Source organism: Brassica napus, chromosome A8 (assembly GCF_020379485.1).
Source record: "Brassica napus cultivar Da-Ae chromosome A8, Da-Ae, whole genome shotgun sequence".
Classification (NCBI taxonomy): Eukaryota; Viridiplantae; Streptophyta; class Magnoliopsida; order Brassicales; family Brassicaceae; genus Brassica; species Brassica napus.
The window spans coordinates 13531564-13552982 of record NC_063441.1 but is presented as its reverse complement, the minus strand read 5'-3'; the positions used below and the strand labels follow the sequence as shown (position 1 = coordinate 13552982).

The 21419-nt window shown below is 34.8% G+C and overlaps 4 protein-coding genes and 1 pseudogene across 5 annotated transcripts; 4 read left to right on the top strand and 1 right to left on the bottom strand.

Moving 5' to 3' along the window:
- The first annotated feature begins 1767 nt into the window (after positions 1 to 1767).
- On the top strand, positions 1768 to 4993 carry LOC106358944 (annotated as a pseudogene).
- A 909-nt stretch (positions 4994 to 5902) lies between these two features.
- On the top strand, positions 5903 to 9200 carry LOC106361048 (polyadenylate-binding protein 2). Its single transcript, XM_048738847.1, has 9 exons — positions 5903 to 6508; positions 6692 to 6810; positions 6936 to 7592; positions 7679 to 7756; positions 7841 to 7930; positions 8045 to 8182; positions 8311 to 8484; positions 8584 to 8739; positions 8838 to 9200. Exons 1-9 carry the CDS (start codon positions 6280 to 6282, stop codon positions 9054 to 9056), a joined length of 1860 nt encoding a protein of 619 aa, XP_048594804.1. The 5' UTR covers positions 5903 to 6279; the 3' UTR covers positions 9057 to 9200.
- Positions 9201 to 9483: 283 nt separating this feature from the next.
- On the top strand, positions 9484 to 10485 carry LOC106361052 (uncharacterized protein C6G9.01c-like). The gene is made up of 3 exons (XM_048738856.1): positions 9484 to 9573; positions 9636 to 9699; positions 9807 to 10485. The coding sequence occupies exon 3, from the start codon at positions 9849 to 9851 to the stop codon at positions 10323 to 10325; it is 477 nt and encodes a 158-aa protein (XP_048594813.1). The 5' UTR covers positions 9484 to 9573; positions 9636 to 9699; positions 9807 to 9848; the 3' UTR covers positions 10326 to 10485.
- A 434-nt stretch (positions 10486 to 10919) lies between these two features.
- Positions 10920 to 12736, top strand: LOC106361050 (CBS domain-containing protein CBSX2, chloroplastic). The gene is made up of 8 exons (XM_013800747.3): positions 10920 to 11250; positions 11331 to 11418; positions 11502 to 11566; positions 11705 to 11753; positions 11982 to 12034; positions 12165 to 12280; positions 12360 to 12417; positions 12515 to 12736. The coding sequence occupies exons 1-8, from the start codon at positions 11053 to 11055 to the stop codon at positions 12587 to 12589; spliced, it is 702 nt and encodes a 233-aa protein (XP_013656201.2). The 5' UTR covers positions 10920 to 11052; the 3' UTR covers positions 12590 to 12736.
- Positions 12737 to 13674: 938 nt separating this feature from the next.
- LOC106361049 (polyubiquitin 11) lies at positions 13675 to 15010 on the bottom strand. Of its 2 annotated transcripts, none has more exons than XM_013800745.3 (2): positions 14854 to 15010; positions 13675 to 14536 (listed from the first exon to the last, which is right to left on the bottom strand). In XM_013800745.3, exon 2 carries the CDS (start codon positions 14534 to 14536, stop codon positions 13847 to 13849), a length of 690 nt encoding a protein of 229 aa, XP_013656199.2. In that variant the 5' UTR covers positions 14854 to 15010; the 3' UTR covers positions 13675 to 13846. The 2 variants fall into 2 exon arrangements, with proteins under 2 accessions (XP_013656199.2, XP_048594812.1); XM_048738855.1 differs by lacking the exon at positions 14854 to 15010 and adding an exon at positions 14708 to 14731.
- Between the last annotated feature and the right edge of the window lie 6409 nt (positions 15011 to 21419).

Below are 21419 nucleotides of genomic sequence, written 5' to 3'. Positions count from 1 at the left end.
TAAATATAATAAATTATAACTTTTTCTTCTACATTTTAAAATCCGTTTTAATATATTTTAAAATTTTGAATATAAAAAATCATATCCACAAAAAAATTGTCCATTAAATGTTTGTGAACAAATAAAATGTGGATATATATATTGTGGATAAAAAAAATCATAGGGTTGGACATATATATTGTCCATTTTGTTGAAACTAGATCATAGGGTTGGATTTATTTGATTTTCTTGAAATTACTTTTATAAATAACCCTCTCTTTCTTTACGTGATTTATTTTGACATATTAAAGTATATCAATAAATAAATTAGATATAATAAATTATAACTTTTTGTTTTCAACATTTTAATATCCATTTTAGTATATTTTAGAAATTTGGATATGAAAAACTTATCATGACAAAATATTTTTTGTAGATTAAGTGTTTGTGGACAAAGAAAATATGGATATATAAAATGTGGACATATATGTTGTGGACATAAAACTCAGCAATGAAAGAAGAAGAAGATCCCAACCAAGATAAAAAGTTTTAGCATATTCAGCACACACTTGAACACATCGATCATAAGCTTCAGCTAACAAACTCAAACTCCCAGGACGAACAATATCTTGGGGTCAAGAAAGTTCAGGAGAAGTAGGTGTAAGCTGTGGACATGGACACAATTAATGTATATAAGAAAATGTGGACAAGGATTAATGTTGATTTGAGAAACGTGGTTTCATTACCAAGTAGATTGTAGTCTTTAGGTCCTTCACTTGCGTATAATCGAGCTCCTGCAAAACATTGAAACAACTAAACTGTGAATAGAGCTACTAGTAACCAAACACAAAGGAGTATTGACACGACATACAAACAATCAATTAAAATGCTAAACAAGTAATACTAGATCAAAAATGTCAGTCTTGTTAACTAATGTATGTCTAACTAAATCATTTTCCCAAAAAAAAAAAGATCGCTGGCTTCAAAAAAGAGCCAGAATAAATAAAAATCCCTCAGCTTTGAGCAGAGTTACACAAACATAATCCCTCAGCTTCAACTTCAATTAAAATTACAGAAACAAAATTGATGCATCGAAGAACCAACCTTTTGGATATGATAGAAAACAGAGTCTGCGATGAACATCTTCAACAGCTTTTACTTGTCGGAGAGTGGTTTGAGGAGCTTCAAATCGAAAGGTAACAGAGACGACAGCTTGATTCTGACAGTTATAAGCACTTTCGATCATTACTGCCAAAAATCTCTGGGGTTTCAATCATAACTGATAATTGGTTTCTGGGTTAGATTTGGTGAAGAAGGTGAAGATGAAGGAGACAATCGAGGGGGAGTGAAATCACTACTGTAGGGTTGTCAATTGTGGAAATCGTAAAAGACGATAGGATAATGTTTAATGAACATATATTTTGTTCGAAATTCGAAATTCAAACCATTAAATAATATTCAATAAATAAATCAAAATACTTTTAACCTTAGTTAGGATGTACAGTTAATTCATCCAGTTAGTGGTAGATAAGGTTGAGGGTATCTATGACATTGCACATGAAGAATGTGTGCCTCCAGCAAGGAGTGTCTTAATGTGTAATTTCAAAGACAAAATGTGTCCTAGAAGGTAAAAAATTCAAATAATTTCGCCTTGCCGAGCAAGGTCGTAGTAAGAAAATACAAATTTTATTTTATTTTTTCGAGGTAAGTATAACCTCTTTTCCCTTTTTATCTTTGCTACGAGGGTTCAGGCGTCTCCCATACACCATCATGGCTCAAGCAACTGCGATGGCAAAAGCATTGAGGCACATTGATGATGAAGAAGAAGAAGATGATGAGGACGTTTGCAGAATCTGCAGAACTCCAGGGGATGCAGACAATCCACTTCAATATCCATGCGCCTGCAGGGGAAGCATCAAGTTTGTGCACCAAGATTGCCTCCTTCAATGGCTTAACTACTCCAAAGCTCATCAATGCGAGGTTTCACTTCTTCTTCTCAATAGTTTTATTATAGATGTTGTTGCGGTTCCTCAAAAGAAGAAGCCTTGTGCAGGTTTGCAAGCATCGTTTTTCATTCTCACCGCTTTATGATGAAAAGGCTCCCACGAGACTCCCTTTGAAGGAGTTTGTTGTTGGCATTGCGATGAAAGTTTGGCGTTGCCGTGTTTCGCACGCCTCTCTGCGGTTGAGTTTAGTGCTTTTGGCCTGTCTTCTCACTGTTTCTTTCATCACGTTTTGGACATGGAGATTGGCTTTCGTCAAGAGTTTTGGTGAAGCTCGGAGGCTGTTCTTAAGTCACATGTCCACCGTACTTGTCCTAACAGATTGTTTGCTTGGTTTCTTACTATCTGCAATTATCATCTTCATTCTCCATAAAGCTGCTTCACTGAGGAACTTCTTTAGGCATTTGGGAAGAAACTTTCTATTTAACGAGCTGGTTCGAATACAGAGTCCTCTGTTTCGCTTGGCTAAGATTGTGTTTGCTGTAAGTTTAATGTTGTCATCTTTTGGTTTAGTGTTACACATTTGTTCTCTCATTTAAAATCTTATATATAATTCTGCAGATTGTGGCAAGCAATATGATATTTCTTGGTGTTGTCATCTTTGTCCCATTCACACTAGGACGGGTTATTATATTGCATCATGTTGCTTCTGCTGATTTCTTGAAAGGTTTTGTTGCTGGACCATCAAAGCTATATGATGATGTTACAACTCTAACTGTTGGCTACATGTTTGTAGTCTTCCTTTACCTTGAAATCATTGCGCTGATTCGATATTTCAAGGGCCAGCAACTATTGAACTTTGATAGACTCTATGGTGTTGCTGCTTCGATAGTAGAAACTATACCACCTCTCCTTAGGCAGTTGTTGGTAGGAATAAAACTAGGAGCCAAGGTTGCCTGTTACTTTGGGGTCTTCCCCTTGATGTGTGGGTGGTGGCTAGATGTTTGCACGGTTAGTATGTTTGGTGAAACTATGTCCAAGAGAGTAGAGTTTTTATCAGTTTCCCCGCTTGCAAGCTCACTTGTTCATTGGGCTGTTGGAGTGTTGTACGTGTTGAAAATATGCATATGCGAGGAGGAACTTCTTCTAAAGGTACCGTGAGTGAGTGAGTGAGTGAGTGGTCTTTCTTTCCTCATAAAATGTTTTTCTCTATGCTAATAATATTTGTTTTCCCACTTTTTGTGCAGGTTCTTCACCGTGAAGCTTTGTTTTTCCTTTATGATCCTGAAGATGATGATGATGATGATGAGTCATTCCAGTTCTTGATCGAAGAAACAGTACACAAGTTTGCTCGGGATGTTTTGTTCGATTCTGCAAAGTATGGGAGTTTGATTTTCTTGCTGGTGTTTTTACCAGTCAAGCTTGCTATTATAATGGCTCCTTCAGTCTTCCCTCTTGACATATCGTAAGAATTGTTGGGCTTGCAATCTTGCTTTTTTAATTGTAGATTTTTTTGAGTAAGTATTTACTAACTAATGAATGTTACACAGTGTATCTGATCCATTCACTGAGATTCCTGCCGGCTTGCTCCTGTTTACAATCTGCACGCAGTTTATCATCGAGCATTTCAGACTCTGGACCACGGTTAAGTCCCTTGTACGCTGCTGGTTCACCAGCGTCTGCTTGGCGCTTGGTTTGACAGACTTACTCTTGCCAAGACCAGAGGACAAGGTCGGTCAGGACAATGGAGATGGTGAACCTGAAAGGGCCATGGATGTGCTTCCAGCAACTGTTGACCCAAGCAGGAGCCTCGTCCTCGCTAGGAATGTAGAACAATCTCATTCAGGGTAAGTTGTTACTTTATAAATAAGCTTAAAGCTTGTTTGCTGCATGCTTGGTATATAGATTTACATTAGGCCTTACCCTGAAACGAATGTAACTTTTTTATGCAGGTACATCTTTGTGCTCCGTGTAGTCCTTCTTCTACTTGCTGCATGGGTTACTCTTCTTCTCTTCAATACGGCATTGATAGTTGTATCAGTTTCTCTTGGACGTGCTCTATTTAATGCCATCCCAACTCTCCCTATAACGCATGGCATCAAGTGCAATGGTAATCCTTCTCTTGTGCTTCATTCTTTGAGAAGAATACACAATTGTAACATGATATCCTCCTAAATCTTGTAGACCTATATGCTTTTGTCATTGGCACATATGCCTTTTGGACAACCATATCTGGGACCATGTATGCTCTGGAGCATTTGAAGTCAGAAAGGACTTCAGTCTTGCTCAACCAAATATGGAGATGGTGTGGGATTGTCTTCAAGAGCTCGGTCCTGGTAGCCATATGGGTAAAGTAGTTTTATTCTGTTGTTTTATTTTTAAGAGATTTGAAAATACTCCAAACTCATTTGATTATGTGTGTTTGAAAATGCTGGTTGAACAGATTTTTATCATTCCAGTGCTGATAGGACTTGCGCTTGAGCTATTGGTGATTGTCCCAATGAGAGTCCCAGTAGATGAAACTCCTGTCTTCCTCCTGTATCAAGACTGGGCTCTTGGCTTCATCTTTTTGAAAATCTGGACAACATCGGTTAGTACTCTTTTTTTCTTTTTTTTTTTGGTTGTATCATGTCACTAAAAATGACAACAATGGACAGATAATATTGCTGGATGATAGTTGGAAAGCAAAGTTTGAGAGAGTAGAAGAAGATGGATTCACAAGGCTTCAAGGGTTATGGGTCTTTAAAGAGATTGTATCTCCTATCCTGATGAAACTTCTGACAGCATTATGTGTGCCTTATGTCCTGGCGAAGGGAGTGTTCCCCATGCTCGGATATCCACTGGTTGTGAACTCGGCTGTCTACAGGTTCGCTTGGATAGGTTGCCTCTCCGCGAGCCTCTTCTTTTCTTGTGCAAAGAGATGTCACGTCTGGTTCATAAACCTTCATAACTCTATCCGTGATGACCTTTATCTCGTCGGTCGGAGACTCCTTAACTTTGAGGAAGCTGCTTTGGCTAAACCAAAAAGCAGTGCCAGTGAGGATGATGGTGAGGGAGATGGTGATACTTGACTTAGACGTGCAATCTGCCAATCTAACAAGAAGCGTAGAAAGAATTATCTTATCGTAAATGTATATTACTAGACTAATTTGTGTAATGATATTATGATACAGTAACAGCATTAGTATTCTAATGAACTAGATACCAAGGTGCCTGCCACACATGTTTCTGACTTTTTCCAAAAGAAGACCTTATCACCAAACTATACATTGTGCTGAGCACTAAGCTGCAACAACAGAAAGCAAACCCAACCAATTTTTTTGGTTAAGTTCAGCAAACAAGAACTGAATGGTTTGGTACATAACAACCAAATAAACCGAGTTTCACTAAATTTTACATAGCAAATTTTTGGTTTTCATCAAATTGACCGGACAACTCTATATATACAACACACACCTAAAACCAAATTGAATTAATCAAACAATACCAAAATATAATTTGTTTTATTTCCGTAGCATTTAAAAAACCGACAAACTTGAAAACCGAATAAGCTAACTCTTAAAAACTTTATAAAACCAAGATAATCTTCTTAAAATTCATTTTTTTCTCTACTCTTATTAATATATCTAGGATTCTCAAAAAAACATTTTAAAACCGTAATGTTTTTTTCTCTTTGATATTTGCAATTCGCTTCAATTTTTCAAACAAATATCTGAATCGATCAAAGATAAATAAAAAATAAAAAATACTCGATCTAAACCAAAATCTCTTGGACCGAAATACCAAATAATAACCAACCGGAAACTAATCCGATTCAGACACAACAATCGCGTCTGTTCCGACCGAAGACCTTATCACCAACTTCCACAAAACCAATCCTTAACTATTACGGTTTTACTCCAGACTCAATCCAACGGCTGAGATCTTCCCAAAGTCCAAATCTAGGGCTTCCGAAAAATAAAAAATAATATTTCCGTAATATAAAAGCAGAGAAAAAGCAAAACCGCAATACTCTCTCTTCCATCTTCACCAATTCGTCTCGCCTACAATCTCTCTACCCTTTTCTCTTATCTCGCCGTCGCAGGCTTCGCCGCCGGCAAGCTCCTACCCTTTTTCATCTTCCCTCTCCTCTAATATCCCCAAAAAGAGAAAAAAAAACAGAAAAAAGTAAAACCGATCAGAAAAAAAAATCTCAATCTTTGTGTGTGTTATTTACTTTCCGCTTCATTTCTCCTTCGTTATCGTACCCGATTTGGTTTTTCAGTCTAAATAACGAAGAGGGGAGGGAAGAGTAATTCAAAACCCCCAAAAAAAAATCGAAAAAAGTTTCAAAAATCCAAAAAAAAAAAGAGAGAGAATGGCTCAGGTTCAGACTGCTAACGGCTCCAGTGCGGCGGCTCAGGCTCCGGCCCAGATCGGTACAACGTCGCTCTATGTTGGAGATCTGGATCTCAATGTGACTGACTCGCAGCTTTTCGAGGCGTTTAGCCAGATGGGTCAAGTGGTTTCGGTTAGGGTTTGCAGAGACTTGGCCACTCGCAAGTCGCTAGGGTATGGTTACGTCAACTTCGCCAATCCTCAAGATGGTAAGCCTTCTGAGATGAGAAAGTTTCGATTTTTATCAGAAAGGGGATTAGGGTTTCCACTTATAAATGTTGATCCTTTCTGGTTAGGTTTGGTTGATAGGGGTAATACTGTAAATATTTGATTGGGTTGTGCTGTAAATGTTGATCCTTTGGTGTTAATTCGTTGTGCTCTCTCCCTTGCAGCTGCGAGAGCAATCCAGGAAATGAACTTCATGCCTCTCTATGGGAAACCTATAAGGGTTATGTACTCTCACCGTGATCCTAGTGTTCGCCGAAGTGGTGCTGGTAACATATTCATCAAGGTACTCTTGTCTTGTCTTTGATGTTAGTCTGTCTTGTCTTTGAATATACTAAAACTTGTTGTTTTTCTTCAGTTGTGTGTTTGTTTTATCTCTCTCTCTTTCTTACTGGTGTTGTAATAATGCAGAATTTGGACCTGGCCATCGACCACAAGGCACTCCATGACACCTTTTCAACCTTTGGGAACATTGTGTCGTGCAAGGTGGCTGTGGATGCTTCTGGCCAGTCCAAAGGCTATGGGTTTGTGCAATATGCTGATGAAGAATCCGCCCAGAAAGCTATCGAGAAACTGAACGGCATGTTGCTTAACGACAAGCAAGTGTATGTGGGTCCTTTCCTCAGGAGACAAGAAAGAGACTCGTCTGCTAACAAAACCAAGTTCACCAACGTGTACGTGAAGAATCTCGGGGAAAGCACAACGGATGATGACTTGAAGAAGGCTTTTAGCGAGTATGGAAAGATAACAAGTGCTGTGGTGATGAAAGACGGTGAAGGGAAGTCTAAGGGCTTTGGCTTTGTCAACTTTGAAAACGCTGATGATGCTGCCAGGGCTGTGGAGGCTCTCAATGGGCACAAGTTTGATGACAAGGAGTGGTATGTTGGTAGAGCCCAGAAGAAGTCCGAGAGGGAAACGGAACTAAGGGTCCGTTATGAACAGAACTTGAAGGAAGCTGCTGAAAAGTTTCAGAGTTCAAACTTGTATGTGAAGAATCTGGATCCTAGCATATCTGACGAGAAACTCAAGGAGATATTCTCTCCTTTTGGTACCGTTACGTCTTGCAAGGTTCGGTATCCTCTCTCTCTCTTTCAGTGAATTGCGACTCTCTTGCTTCATTATATAAGAAGCGTTTTGGTTAAATATGATGACAGGTGATGCGTGATCCTAGTGGAATCAGCAAGGGTTCGGGTTTTGTTGCTTTCTCGACTCCCGAAGAAGCAACAGAAGCTGTAAGTCGGATATATACACTTGTTCAATGTATGTGTGAGGAAAGGCACTTCGTTGTTACTAACAGTGGAATAATGATGTTGCAGATGTCACAGTTGAGTGGTAAGATGGTCGAAAGCAAACCGCTCTATGTTGCTATTGCGCAGAAGAAGGAAGACAGAAGGGTCAGACTACAGGTTTGCTTCTCTTGGAATCTCTCCCCATCTTGTGATATACTAACTACACCTACGTTGTCTATCTATGTTTCCATTTTTATCTCCTGCTGCTGAGAGTGTACATGATGTGAACAGGCTCAGTTTTCCCAACCGAGGCCCGTTGCAATGCCGCCATCTGCTGGCCCTCGCATGCCAATGTTTCCCCCGGGGGGTCCTGGTATTGGACAGCAAATGTTCTATGGTCAAGCCCCTCCTACCATGATTCCTCCCCAGGTAGTCATCATTGTTCGTTCTACTTTTAACTCACACTGGAAGTTTTAAAATCTTATGTTCTCTATTGTTAGTTTACTCACACTTGAGCCTAATATTCATTAACCTTTTTTATTTGGGTAATGACACAGCCCGGATATGGATACCAACAGCAGCTTGTTCCGGGGATGAGACCAGGTGGAGGCCACGGACCCAATTACTTCATGCCTATGGTTCAGCCACATCAGCAGCGCCCTGGAGGTGGTGGAAGACGCCCTGGAGGGATCCAACAGTTCCAGCAGCAACCTCCCATGATGCAGCACCAGGTTCTCTACTCTCTTCACTTGCTCATGTCTCTCTTTTAATACAATAGTTCATCATCATCATCATATGATTTTTTTTCAATCTATCTGGGTGGTGATCAGATGCATCCAAGGGGTCGGAACATCCGGTACTCCCAAGGGCGTGGTGTTAGTGGTGGCGATGTGCCTCCATATGACATGGGCAACAACAACATGCCATTGCCCATTGGAACTTTGGCTTCAAATCTGGCTAATGCTTCTCCAGAGCAACAGAGGACGGTGAGTGAGAGAGGATCATCTCTAAAAGAAGACTCCTTTTGTTTGGGATTTATTAGAATGTTGTGACTAACTCTAGTTGTGTCTGTGTTTGTACACAGATGCTGGGTGAGAATCTGTACCCGTTGGTGGAGAAGCTCGAGGCAGAGTCTGCAGCCAAAGTGACTGGGATGCTTTTGGAGATGGACCAGACCGAAGTTCTCCATCTCTTGGAGTCTCCAGAAGCTCTCGAGGCTAAAGTTGCAGAGGCAATGGATGTTCTGAGGAGCGTTGCAGCTGGCGGTGCAGCCGAGCAGCTCGCTTCCTTGAACCTCTCTTAACTTCTTGTGTTTCCAGTTTGGTCTTTGCTTTTTATTATGTTCTTTCTCTCCCAAACAATTACAATTGGAGACTTGGAGTTTGTTTCGTTGCTTTTGTGTGTTTTAAACTTCATTTATGAATTTAAAAGTTAAAACTTATCTGCTTTTTATTTTGTTTAACCACAGTTATATTTGTATTATCTCTACATGCAAATACACAATTAGAACTGAAAAAAAGGAGATTAACGCGTGAATTCTAAATAAAAAACTGTCTTGTTAAAAAAGTTCATGGGCTTTATTCAAAAAAACTACAAAATTGAAAAGAAGTAAAAAAAAGTAACAAATAAAATAAGTGGTTTATTTGATGAAACTATTAAAAGTCAGGGGCTTACAAGCAAAAACATTAAAATTTAAAAACCTTCTGTCTCTGAAGGAGGAGCTAGGGTTTTGGAACGGTGCGTCGCCATTGTTATCTCGGAGTAATCAATCACCCTCCCAATAGAACAAGCTTATTCGATCTTCTTCTTCCTTTCTACATGTAAGTTTTCTCCATCGATAAGTAAATAGATTAGTTAATCTAATTGATTCTGTGCGTTTTAGATTGGGAATCCAAATTGATTGCGTTGTTATCGGTTTAGCAAGATCGAATCACTGCATCATCAAGGTTGTCATAAAGTATGAATATTCATATCTAGATTCAAATTACAATGTTTTGTATCTGATTTGGTGAAGTTAAATTAGGATTCTAAAAGTTTGAATGTGGTGTTGAAGGTGAAGTCTTTGAGATTGTGCTGTTATATTCATCAAAAGAAAATGTCTAAGAAGAAGAGTAACACTAGTAGTTCCTCCATGAGGAAGCTATCCCAAGCTGGAGACAAACCTTCGTTACAGCAGAAGAAACCTGGTAAGCTTGGGAAAGAGATTGATGATATCTTTGGTGGGGGAAAGAATAAGAAGCAGCTACCCCAAGAAGGAGTCAAACCTGCAACGGTACAAGCCAAAAAAACTGGTAAAATAGGGAAAGAGATTGATGATATTTTTGGTGGGAGAAAGAAGAAGAAGGAGGTAGAAGTGGAAACGAGTGAGAAAGAAGAGGCCCCTGTGAAGAAAGCAAGAGTGGCAAAGAGGAAGAGGAGCGAGGTTGACGGATTCAACAGCAACCCGAAAACCGGACCGAGGAAGAGGACTGAAGACGGGTTACTAGTGTTCACGGAAGATGAGCTTGGTATCAATAAGGCCAATGCTGGTAATACGCCTCTGTGCCCTTTTGACTGCCAGTGTTGCTTCTAGTCTCCTTTCTCTGTTTTGTTATAACCAGTTTTGAACATGGTTGATGAGGAAAAACAAAACAGTTTTACTTTCTTACCCAGTTACTTCTTTGATTGATTGGCACTACTAGTGGATAGGGATCAGGTCCTGATGAAGAAATATGATTGATCTCGGATTTGAAGAACACCTCTTGTTTAGTTCAAGTCTTTATATCATTTCTTAACACATGAATCATGTTTGATATCTATCACTTTTAAGTCTTTCTTTGATGCTATATCTTTTGATTTTGCCACAGCTAACTCCAACTCTGGAGAGTAAACCTTTTAAGATTAATGCAATGTTTGTTTGATCAAAAAAAAACACATGAATCATGTTTTCAGCACATGTCAACAACATCTAGTCTAAGTCTTGTACTTGTTTAGGCTTCGGTTCAACGATCACGACATAACAATCCATGAACACATAAAATCAAAAGATGATTCAAATTAATGGTTGTTACTTCTTAGATCGAAATTCGAAACTAAAACACAAAAGGAAGAAGCGTAAGCATGATGTGTGGCTGGCTGTGTCCCCACCACCTATCACCAAGACATCATCAACTTGTCTACTTCTTCTTCTCCACCTCTTCTCTCTCCTTTAGCAATTTTTTTATTACCTTTGTTTCTCTCAGAGTCTCAGATTCCTTCCACAAAAAAAAAAACTTGTTTTTGCGTTGGAATACGTGAGGAACAGAGGAGGATAAGCCATCATGGGTTCGGTCTCTTTCTCCAGTTCTATGCCCATAACGCGACTTCCACTACTTACATCACTCAGTCAATGCCTTCTTCCCACTTCTTCATCCTTCTCACTTCCTCCTCTCTCCAGCCGTCGTCGCTCCAGTTTTTCACAGAGGATCACCGCCTCTGCCGTCTTCTCAGCTCCTGCCGGCGTTAATGACTCCCTTCCGGTGAGTACTTATCCCCTTTCATGTCAGAAAAATTGAAACTTGTCTGTTTGATGATGTGAGATTCGTTTGGGGGGTTTCAGGCAAGAAACGAGGGTTACACAGTTGGTGATTTCATGACAGGGAGACAGCATCTGCATGTTGTTAAGCCCTCAACATCGGTCGATGATGGTAATGAGGATAACAACCGTTGCTTCTGATAACTACCATCCTAAAGTCTCTAAATCTGTCTTTTTGGCTATATTTTAAAACAGCTTTGGAACTTCTGGTTGAGAAGAAAGTCACTGGATTGCCTGTAATTGATGATGATTGGAAACTGGTATGAATGATTCTCTCTTTTTTTTTTTTAGAAGGAATCTTGAACAATAACTCCTCATTAACCGGACAGCAAGTGCTTTGGCTGTTTGTCTGATATCTTTCTTACTTAGTCCTCTGCTATAATGCCTCCCTCCTGCAGGTTGGTGTTGTTTCTGATTACGACTTGCTTGCACTGGATTCCATTTCTGGTAATGTGTTTATCTACACAAAGCTTTTTTCAGTCTTCTGTTGGTTTTCTTTCCGCAATAAGAAACTATATTATGCAGTTTAATATTTTTTTCAGTTAGGAAGGAACTGAGTCGTAATTGTAGTAGATCTTTTAGTATTGTTGGGCACATAGTTTTCTTGTACAGGAGGACCTTTATGGGAATTGTTTTAGTGAAGCAACTTAATCTCAGTGTCTTTTGGTATTATAGGCCGCTCCCAAAATGAAACAAACTTGTTCCCTAACGTCGACAGCACCTGGAAAGTATGTTTCTACACCTAACCCATTCTATTGCAATTTATTTGAGAACTAGTGCTTGTCCCCATTTTGCTTGCATGAAACTCTCCTGGTAATGAGGTTAGTTGTATGATCTTTCGACTTCTCTTTTCTCCAGACGTTTAATGAACTCCAGAAACTGATAAGTAAGACACATGGACAAGTTGTTGGAGACTTGATGACCCCTTCTCCTCTGGTTGTCCGTGGTTCTACCAATTTAGAAGATGCAGCCAGGTATCCTCCTCTGTGAATATAAGCTCAGTATGTGAAAGCAACACTTGCAGACAAGTCTGTAACCATTTGTTGTCTCCAGGTTGCTTCTGGAAACTAAGTTCAGAAGATTACCAGTTGTGGATTCAGATGGAAAACTGGTGAGAGGATCTCATATTCACAATCTTTTCTTTATTTGTTGTTCAGTCTTGTTCTGATCCTTGTTCCCTTCTTGTTTTTGTTTGCTTTCAACAATAGATTGGGATTCTTACAAGGGGGAACGTTGTAAGGGCTGCACTGCAGATCAAGCGCGAAACCGAAAAATCAGCATAGATTGAGAAAGCAGCAGTTATAGAGCAGATATTCCTGTAAATCTGCCATAGTTAAATAGCAAATCTGTTCATTCCATTCAAGTATATATAGTATGTACCCAAACTCAGAATCCAAGACATTTTTGTGTAGCACAAAGTCCATTCTCTAGTCTTATTACCACCACCAAAAACAAACGAAGAAACAGAAGTTGAACTTACATCACATGATTTTGCTGTATTTTCTTCTTTCTTCTCTCACTTAGTCAAAGTCTTGCTATAAATGAGGCTGCTATGGCTGTTGTGGCAGTGAACTTTCCTGATCTGAAGAATATAGAATTTGTAGTTTTCTTAAATCGCTTTTTCTTCAAACTCCTTTGCTAGATTTGAAGCTTGGTCTTTAACTGACATTGCAATGACTTTGACCATCTGACAATCAACCCTGGAGCTGGTAGAGAATTGGGTTATGTCCGGGTGAAGATGGATCATATCAAATTCAAGAAGGCATGCTTAGGTCTGTGGCTTTAATGAAAACATATTCGATTTCTTAATTACACTGAGTCTTTGCAATCTTTGTCCTCTGTGGTCTACTATATGCACAGCCGACCATCCATTTGGGATCACATAACTGTTCAGCTAGAGAACATTTTTATAGTATGTACTAAGAGATCTCATGTATGTAGTTGACAAAAAAAATGTATGTAGTTGACCAAAAAAGAAATCTCAGAACTGTATTGATTTGTAGAAGTTAAAACCTCACAGAACCCTTTGATATTTTCTTTTTTACTTGTTGTTTACTTGTGTTTGGAATCAAGGAGAGACGAAGACCTGACACAATATGTTTTGAAATATACGCAGAGTTACATTCCACTTAAATGGTCAGCACTGCACATTGCTACCTAACTGACATCTCTCGTTTCATTGCCCTAAAACTTCACCCAGCCCAACAGCTTCAAGCTACTAACCCCATCACCCGTAATATTTCAGAAGCAACACCTAGCCAAAACAGTGAACAAGTTCCACTGCATCTACTACATATATTGAAGGCATAACATATACAAACAACAAAGCACATAGCACGAGGGCAACCAACCACGATATATTCAAACATAGAGAAGTTTTAGTAGTCTTATAACGAAAAGGGGAAACAGAGTTCAACAATTATTTAGGAGACGCTTCATAACGCCTCAATCACACAAACCATGATAACTTTTTTAAGAAAACGGAACTAAAAACGCAGACATAGTTGTTTCTTGATAAGACACAGCACAGGACAAGAGACTTAAAAGCCACCGCGGAGACGCAACACCAAGTGAAGGGTCGACTCCTTTTGAATGTTGTAGTCGGCAAGGGTGCGACCATCCTCAAGCTGCTTTCCAGCGAAGATGAGACGCTGCTGGTCTGGAGGGATGCCTTCCTTGTCTTGGATCTTGGCCTTGACGTTATCAATGGTGTCCGAGCTCTCCACCTCCAGTGTGATGGTCTTTCCGGTTAAGGTCTTGACAAAGATCTGCATACCTCCACGCAGACGCAACACCAAATGAAGAGTGGACTCCTTCTGAATGTTGTAGTCAGCCAAGGTACGACCATCCTCGAGCTGCTTGCCGGCAAAGATCAAACGCTGCTGGTCCGGAGGAATACCCTCCTTGTCTTGGATCTTGGCTTTCACGTTGTCAATGGTGTCGGAACTCTCGACCTCTAGAGTGATCGTCTTTCCCGTCAGTGTCTTGACAAAGATCTGCATACCTCCACGAAGACGCAACACCAAGTGGAGAGTAGACTCCTTCTGGATGTTGTAGTCAGCGAGAGTTCTACCGTCTTCAAGCTGCTTTCCGGCGAAGATCAACCTCTGCTGATCCGGGGGAATGCCTTCCTTATCCTGGATCTTGGCTTTGACGTTGTCGATGGTGTCGGAGCTTTCCACCTCGAGGGTGATCGTCTTCCCGGTGAGAGTCTTAACGAAGATCTGCATCTGTTAATTCACAAAACCTAACATCAATAATAACACAACGAATCATAATAATCAAAATCACGACGACGGAGACTGCTATAACCGATTCAAATTCGAAGAACAGAGGATCAATTACGATGCTAATCGAGAGCAGAAGAAACCAGAATCTAACGTTAATCGAACAAGACGAACCATAATCATCAAAATCAACAAGAGATCTATCGGCTAATCTCAACTAATTCAATTCAAGAACCGAATCAAATTCTGAAGAAGAGAGAATCGTGAACTACGATCAAGCGAAAAGAGCTAATCGAGGGAAGAAGAAAGAAGAATCTAACCTTGATCGTAAATTAGAAAATTGAGAAGATTGTTTTTCGATTTGTGAAGGAGAATAGGTCTTTAGAGAGATGTGAGCATTTTATACAACAGGATGAGGAAGACTCGGTCACGAGAAAGCTATGGCGGTGAAGCAATAGCCAATACTCGTTTGACACGTATGAAAGGTGACGTGTATTGGGCGTTGTTTACACGCAACCCTTAAATGGGAAGATAATCTTTTCTTTGCCTTTATTTTAGGATTAGGAAAAGTATATATTTTAGGATTAGGAAAAGTATAATTGCATACCAAACACCAACATGAAAACAATGCATATTTGTATATGGAATCACATTTTTGCACCAAATTTTTTGTCTAATTAGAAGATATGTGTTCTATAGCAGAGACGTACCTTGTTTTTAGAAGTAGTGACTTGTAATACTGGTCATCATTAGGTACCTGCAGGAAGAAAACAGCTTCAACATGCATGAAGTAGCTGAAACAGAGAAGAGACTCTTCTTTGATCAAGGAATTTTCCTGAAAATTTTAAAATTAATTTTGACTTTTAAAATTAAGGAATTTTCCTGAAAATAACATGATGTTTTGATTTTATCATTTTAGTGGTTTTGGATATTTGCATGATTGGTGGTATCAAGTTGGCAAATGGATCTTTAATTGAATTTTTAAAATAAAAGAATTTTCCTGAAAATAACATAATGTTTTGATTTTTTTAGTGGTTTTGGATTATTTTATGATTGTGGTATCAAGTTGGCAAATGGATCTAAAGGCAATGGATTTCAGTATCCTTTATATAATAAATCTACTTTATTAAAACAGAAGTACAAAATAGAAATACCCCTTAGTTTTACTACTTATTTACATTAGAATGCCATTGATGTATTTATTGAACCTATATTTAATCATGCTTGTCTTTTCCTAATTTAAATCATAGATTTAAGCATTTAATATCTTTCCAAAATTTAAATAATAGATTTCCTTTATCAAATCATAACCAAAATAAATTTCCTAATATATTTCGTATTAACATACTCAATATTTTTAATATTTATAAGTAATATTTATTTTATTATTTATTACTTATAAATATTAAAAATATTGAGTATGTTAATACGAAATATATTAGGAAATTTATTTTGGTTATGATTTGATAAAGGAAATCTATTATTTAAATTTTGGAAAGATATTAAATGCTTAAATCTATGATTTAAATTAGGAAAAGACAAGCATGCTTAAATATAGGTTCAATAAATACATCAATGGCATTCTAATGTAAATAAGTAGTAAAACTAAGGGGTATTTCTATTTTGTACTTCTGTTTTAATAAAGTAGATGTTTTCAAAAAAAAATCTTTAGAATATCCAAACAATATTCTTTTTGATATATTATAAACATTTTACATTTCTGAAAAAAAAACCTTCGAGACAAACGTCTCGTTTTATTCTTCTCTTTATCTTCCCCTCCATGTATGAAAGAACTTTTTTTTTCTCTGATCTCATCAGGGGTTTGTTAATTCATAAATTAAATTTATGTTTCTATTTTATTTCAAATAGTTTTTCTTTTAGGAAAATCATACTGCATATAACTGGAGTTTTTGGAGAGAGGAAGGTGAATAAAGAATCATGGAATTTCAAGTTGAATACAAAAAAAGAGGAAAATTATATAACATTAAAAAAGGTTTGAAGTTTGAAGATATGGTTCAGATGGTTCATGAAGATTTTGGTATAGATAGGTTGGGTAATGATTTAGAACGTCTCAACTATGAGTTTTGGTGATACAACGCTAACGCTAGTCTATACAAAATCGTATAAGTGCAGAACGTCTCGAACTGTTGGCTTAGGTCGACTCTTGCTGGTCACACCCGATAAGTCAACACTATGACTATTTCACTTAATGCTTCTCTCTGTGCGAGTAGAAGCAAAGACAATTGTGGTTTTGCTGTGTGATTTGGCTGAGTGGAGGCAAGTAGGAAACCTGTGTTTTTTTTGTCTATGAACTTCCGAAAGAGAATTCAAAGCAAGATTCCATAAGATATAAGAGAAAAGAAAGATGCTTCAGATATTGGCAGAATGGACTCCGCTTTTCAAGAAAGCCTGGTGATGAACAGATCAATAAGTTCTGGAGAGATAGATGTTCTTCTATAGGGCTGGGCAAATAAACCGAACCCGAAAATCCGAACCGAACCCGATCCGATAAAATTGAATCCGAACCGATCGGAACCCGACATAAATAGCGAATAGATCTTGTTTTATGGTATTTCGAGTTATGAGTATTATCCGAACCGAATCCGAAATTAAATGGATATCCGATAGAACCTGAAACATTCAAAATGCCAAAAAAGAACTTGTACCAAACATGATCTCAATTCCTGATATGTAGCCAAAATACACTAAGATATTATTAAACATCTACAATAACTATCTACTACATGAAGGTTGATGGTTGAAAGTGGCGGTTGAGGCTTGAAATTTTAAGATTTTGGTTTTATTTTCATTGAATAATTTTTTTCATTTCATGAGAACTTAATTTTTCGTTTTATGATTTTATTTATGGATTTTCTTTCTATCAATAACAACGTATACCTTTGAAGAACTCCACTTTTGTTCAAGTTCGACGTAAGTGTCGTTTATGCGGCTTGATGGACTATGAATTGCTGGAGTTAGTTTCCTTTTTTCTCAGCCTTTTGCTGTAATGTTTGTAGAATGGTACCATGAAGATGCATAGATATGGCTGTATAAGCAGGAAACTTTCCAAAACATCATTGTTTAAACATGTTGTTGCTTCCTCCACAAGACACTGCTTATTTCCTCCCAATGCAAATTAATAACAACAACATAAACGACTACAACATGTTACTTTCGTATGATGCTATGGAAATTTAAATGATTTTTGTTTCCATGATTATAGTTTCAATATAATTCTAACGTTCTGTTATTATATCATATCCTTATCTTGTAAAATTTTAAATGGTAAAATAAAATATTTATCTCAACACACATATTTATTTTAAACATAAATAATTATAATAATATTATTTTTATTAATTTCGAATTTATATTTCAATTAATGAATTCTAATCTAGGTAAAAATGTCAATTCATATTTAGGAAAGTGTAGTTTTCAAAAAATAAAATAGATGGTGTACTTTTCAAATTTCAAACTATTAATGGAGTAATTTACAAATTATCCCATGGTATTATCCTTCTTCCATCGTCTTAATTATTTCTTGACAACAATTTTACTACAAGATATCCTTTTTTTTTAATATTTGATTCTATATATGCATGAACTCATATGTTTTTATTTTCGTAAGATTTATTTTGGATCCGAGCTCATTTCGAATTCATTTGATAATATTCGAAGTTCGGATATTTTTTTATAGTAGACTAAGAGTTAATGGCTATATTGATTTTCAAATGTTAATTATATAACTAATTTTTTTGGACGTTGTATTATGAATTGTATGTTTGTGTAAATACATGAGTGCTTTGTATTTATGGTATAATAAATAGAAAGTTTTCATATTTTTGGGTTAAAATTATTGTATTGTAACGTTGATGTGAGCATTTTTTGCGATGTTTGAATTTCATTGTTGTTCGTGTGCTTAACCTAAGTGATATTGGAGTTTAACAATTTTTTGGAAATATAAAATAATGGTACAAGAAATAACATATATCAAAACATATCTAATTACACATATTGTATATTTACACATATTTCCTTAGAAAAACCCATAAAACTATACATTTTCAGATATATATTTAATGTAGTTTTTCATTTCTTGTATTGTATATTTACTCATTATTTAGTATTTCTTATATTGTATATTTATTTATTCTATTTTTCTTGTTTTTATATCAAATTGTAATATTACGATTGATGTTTAATTTAATATTTTAATTTCTTATATTGTATATTTACTTATTATTTATTTTACTATATATTTTCATATAGATGTTTAATTTAGCTATTAATTCTTAATTGTAAATTTATTTATTGTTTATTTTTTCTTATATTGTATATTTATTTATTCTAATTTTCTTGTTTTTATATCAAATGATTTTTGTATAGATGTTCAATGTAATATTTCTATTTCTTATATTCTATATTTACTTTTTTTCTTATATTGTATATTTACTTTTTCTCTTATATTGTATATTTTTTTCTTATATTTATATTTACTTATTCTAATATTACAATAAATATTTAATGTAATATTTTTATTTCTTATATTGTATATTTACTTATTATCTGTTTTATTTTTTACTATATATTTTTCATATAGATGTTTAATTTATTTTTTTCCCTTCTTAATTGTATATTTACTTATTGTTTATTATTTTTTTATTGTATCAAAATAAACAATAAGTAAAATTACTTATTCTAATTTTCTTGATTTTATATCAAATGATTTTTTTTATAGATGTTTAATGTAATATTTATATTTCTTATATTGTATATTTATTTATTGAGAACTTAGCAAATTCGGTTTGGTTTTCGGTTTGGGTATCAAAATTGGGAATCAAGTAATCTATCTATACTAATAAAAGGGACATTTTGAGTCTCCATAGAACGTCCACATCAGCAAAACAAACTTCTCCCGAAAGATGACACATGGCATAAAATATAGTTCTACATTTTAATATTACTAATTTTTGAAAATTATAAATAATATGTAAACATACAGAATAAAAAATGAAAAAAACTGCATTAAACATATGTAAGATTACCATTTTTCACTTGAAAAAAAGACGGCTTATCTGCATAATGTAACATTACCGTTTTATAAAAAAAAACAAAAAACATTATATATAATTTCTACAATAATAAATATATGTAAACATACAACATAAAAAATGGAAATACTACATTAAACATATGTAAGATTACCATTTTACATTTTTATTTTAAAAAATAATAATATGTAAACATACAACATAAAAAATGGAAAAACTACATTAAACATATGTAAGATTATCATTTTTCACTATAAAAAGACGGTTTATCTCCATAATGTAACATTACTATTTAAAAAAAAACATTATATATAATTTCGAAAATAATAAATAATATGTAGACATACAACATAAAAAATGAAAATAATATATTAAACATATGTAAGATTAACATTTTACATTTAAAAATAACAATAATATGTAAACATACAACATAAAAAAAATGGAAAAACTAAATTAAACATATGTAAGATTAACATTTTTCACTAAAAAAAACGGTTTATCTCCATAATGTAACATTACCATTTTATAAAAAAAAGAAAAAAACATAAATATAATTATTTGACTATATATCCAAGTTCTTCTATTAAACATTACTGTTTTACATTAAAAATGGAAAAATATATTAAGATTTAAACATCTATCTTAAAATATAAAATATAGATATTAAGTAAATATAAAGTATAAGAAAGAGAAATACTCAATATATACAAAAAATAAATAATAAGTAAATATTATAAATATATAAATATATGAATTATATATACAATAATAAGTAAATGCACAATTTTTAAAAAATGGAAAGAGTACATTAAATATTAAACATCTATCTTAAAATGTAAAATATATATTAAGTAAATAGAAATTATAAGAAAAAGAGATACACAACTTAAAAACAATGGAAAAAATATATTAAGATTTAAATATCTATCTTAAAATGTAAAATATAGATATTACGCAAATAGAAAGTATAAGAAAAGGAAATACACAATTTAAAAAAAATGGAAAAAGTACATTATTATTTACACATCTATCTTAAAATGTAAATCTATCTTAAATTATAAAATTATTAGTAAATAAAAAGTATAAGAAATAGAAATACACAATATAAAGAAATATAAATAATAAGTAAATATATAATATAAGTAAATACCCAATTTAAAAATGAAAAATTACATTAAGATTTAAAGATATATCTTAAAATTTAAAATATAGATATTGCCTAAATAGAAAATATAACAAATAGAAATATACAATTGAAAAAAAAATGGAAAACGTACATTAATATTTAAACATCTATCTTAAAATGTAAAATAGAGATATTATGAAAATAAAAAGTACAAGAAATGGAAATACATATAGAGGAAAATAAATAATAAGTAAATAATGTAAATACATAATATATGAATTTTATATATATATATAATAAGTAAATACACAATTTTTTTAAAAAAATGGAAAAAGTTGATTAAGCATTAAACATCTTAAAATGTAAAATATATAATATAAGTAAATACACAATTTAAAAAATAGAAAAAGTAAATTCAGATTTAAATATCTATTTTAAAATATAAAATATAAATATTACGTAAATAAAAAATATAAGAAATGGAAATAAACATTTAAAAAAATGGAAAAAGTACATTAAGATTTAAACATCTATCTTAAAATGTACATTTATCTTAAATGGTAGTAAATTATATAAAAATAGAAATACCACATTAAACAAAAAAAAAAAATGTATAGTTTTAGATCAAGAAAGTCCCTATAAAACTCATTATTCCATCAACATCAACCTCACACTATCAAGGAAAACTTCAAAGCACTCGAGCAAA

Bases quoted from the DNA above. Each gene is read 5' to 3' on its own strand.
- LOC106361050 (XM_013800747.3), top strand. From the start codon at position 11,053: ATGGGTTCGGTCTCTTTCTCCAGTTCTATGCCCATAACGCGACTTCCA. The intron at 11,419-11,501 runs GTAATGAGGATA...ATTTTAAAACAG, and splicing joins CTCAACATCGGTCGATGATG to CTTTGGAACTTCTGGTTGAG. The intron at 12,418-12,514 runs GTGAGAGGATCT...TTTCAACAATAG, and splicing joins TGGATTCAGATGGAAAACTG to ATTGGGATTCTTACAAGGGG.
- LOC106361048 (XM_048738847.1), top strand. From the start codon at position 6,280: ATGGCTCAGGTTCAGACTGCTAACGGCTCCAGTGCGGCGGCTCAGGCT. The intron at 6,811-6,935 runs GTACTCTTGTCT...GTAATAATGCAG, and splicing joins CTGGTAACATATTCATCAAG to AATTTGGACCTGGCCATCGA. The intron at 8,183-8,310 runs GTAGTCATCATT...GTAATGACACAG, and splicing joins CTACCATGATTCCTCCCCAG to CCCGGATATGGATACCAACA.
- LOC106361052 (XM_048738856.1), top strand. From the start codon at position 9,849: ATGTCTAAGAAGAAGAGTAACACTAGTAGTTCCTCCATGAGGAAGCTA.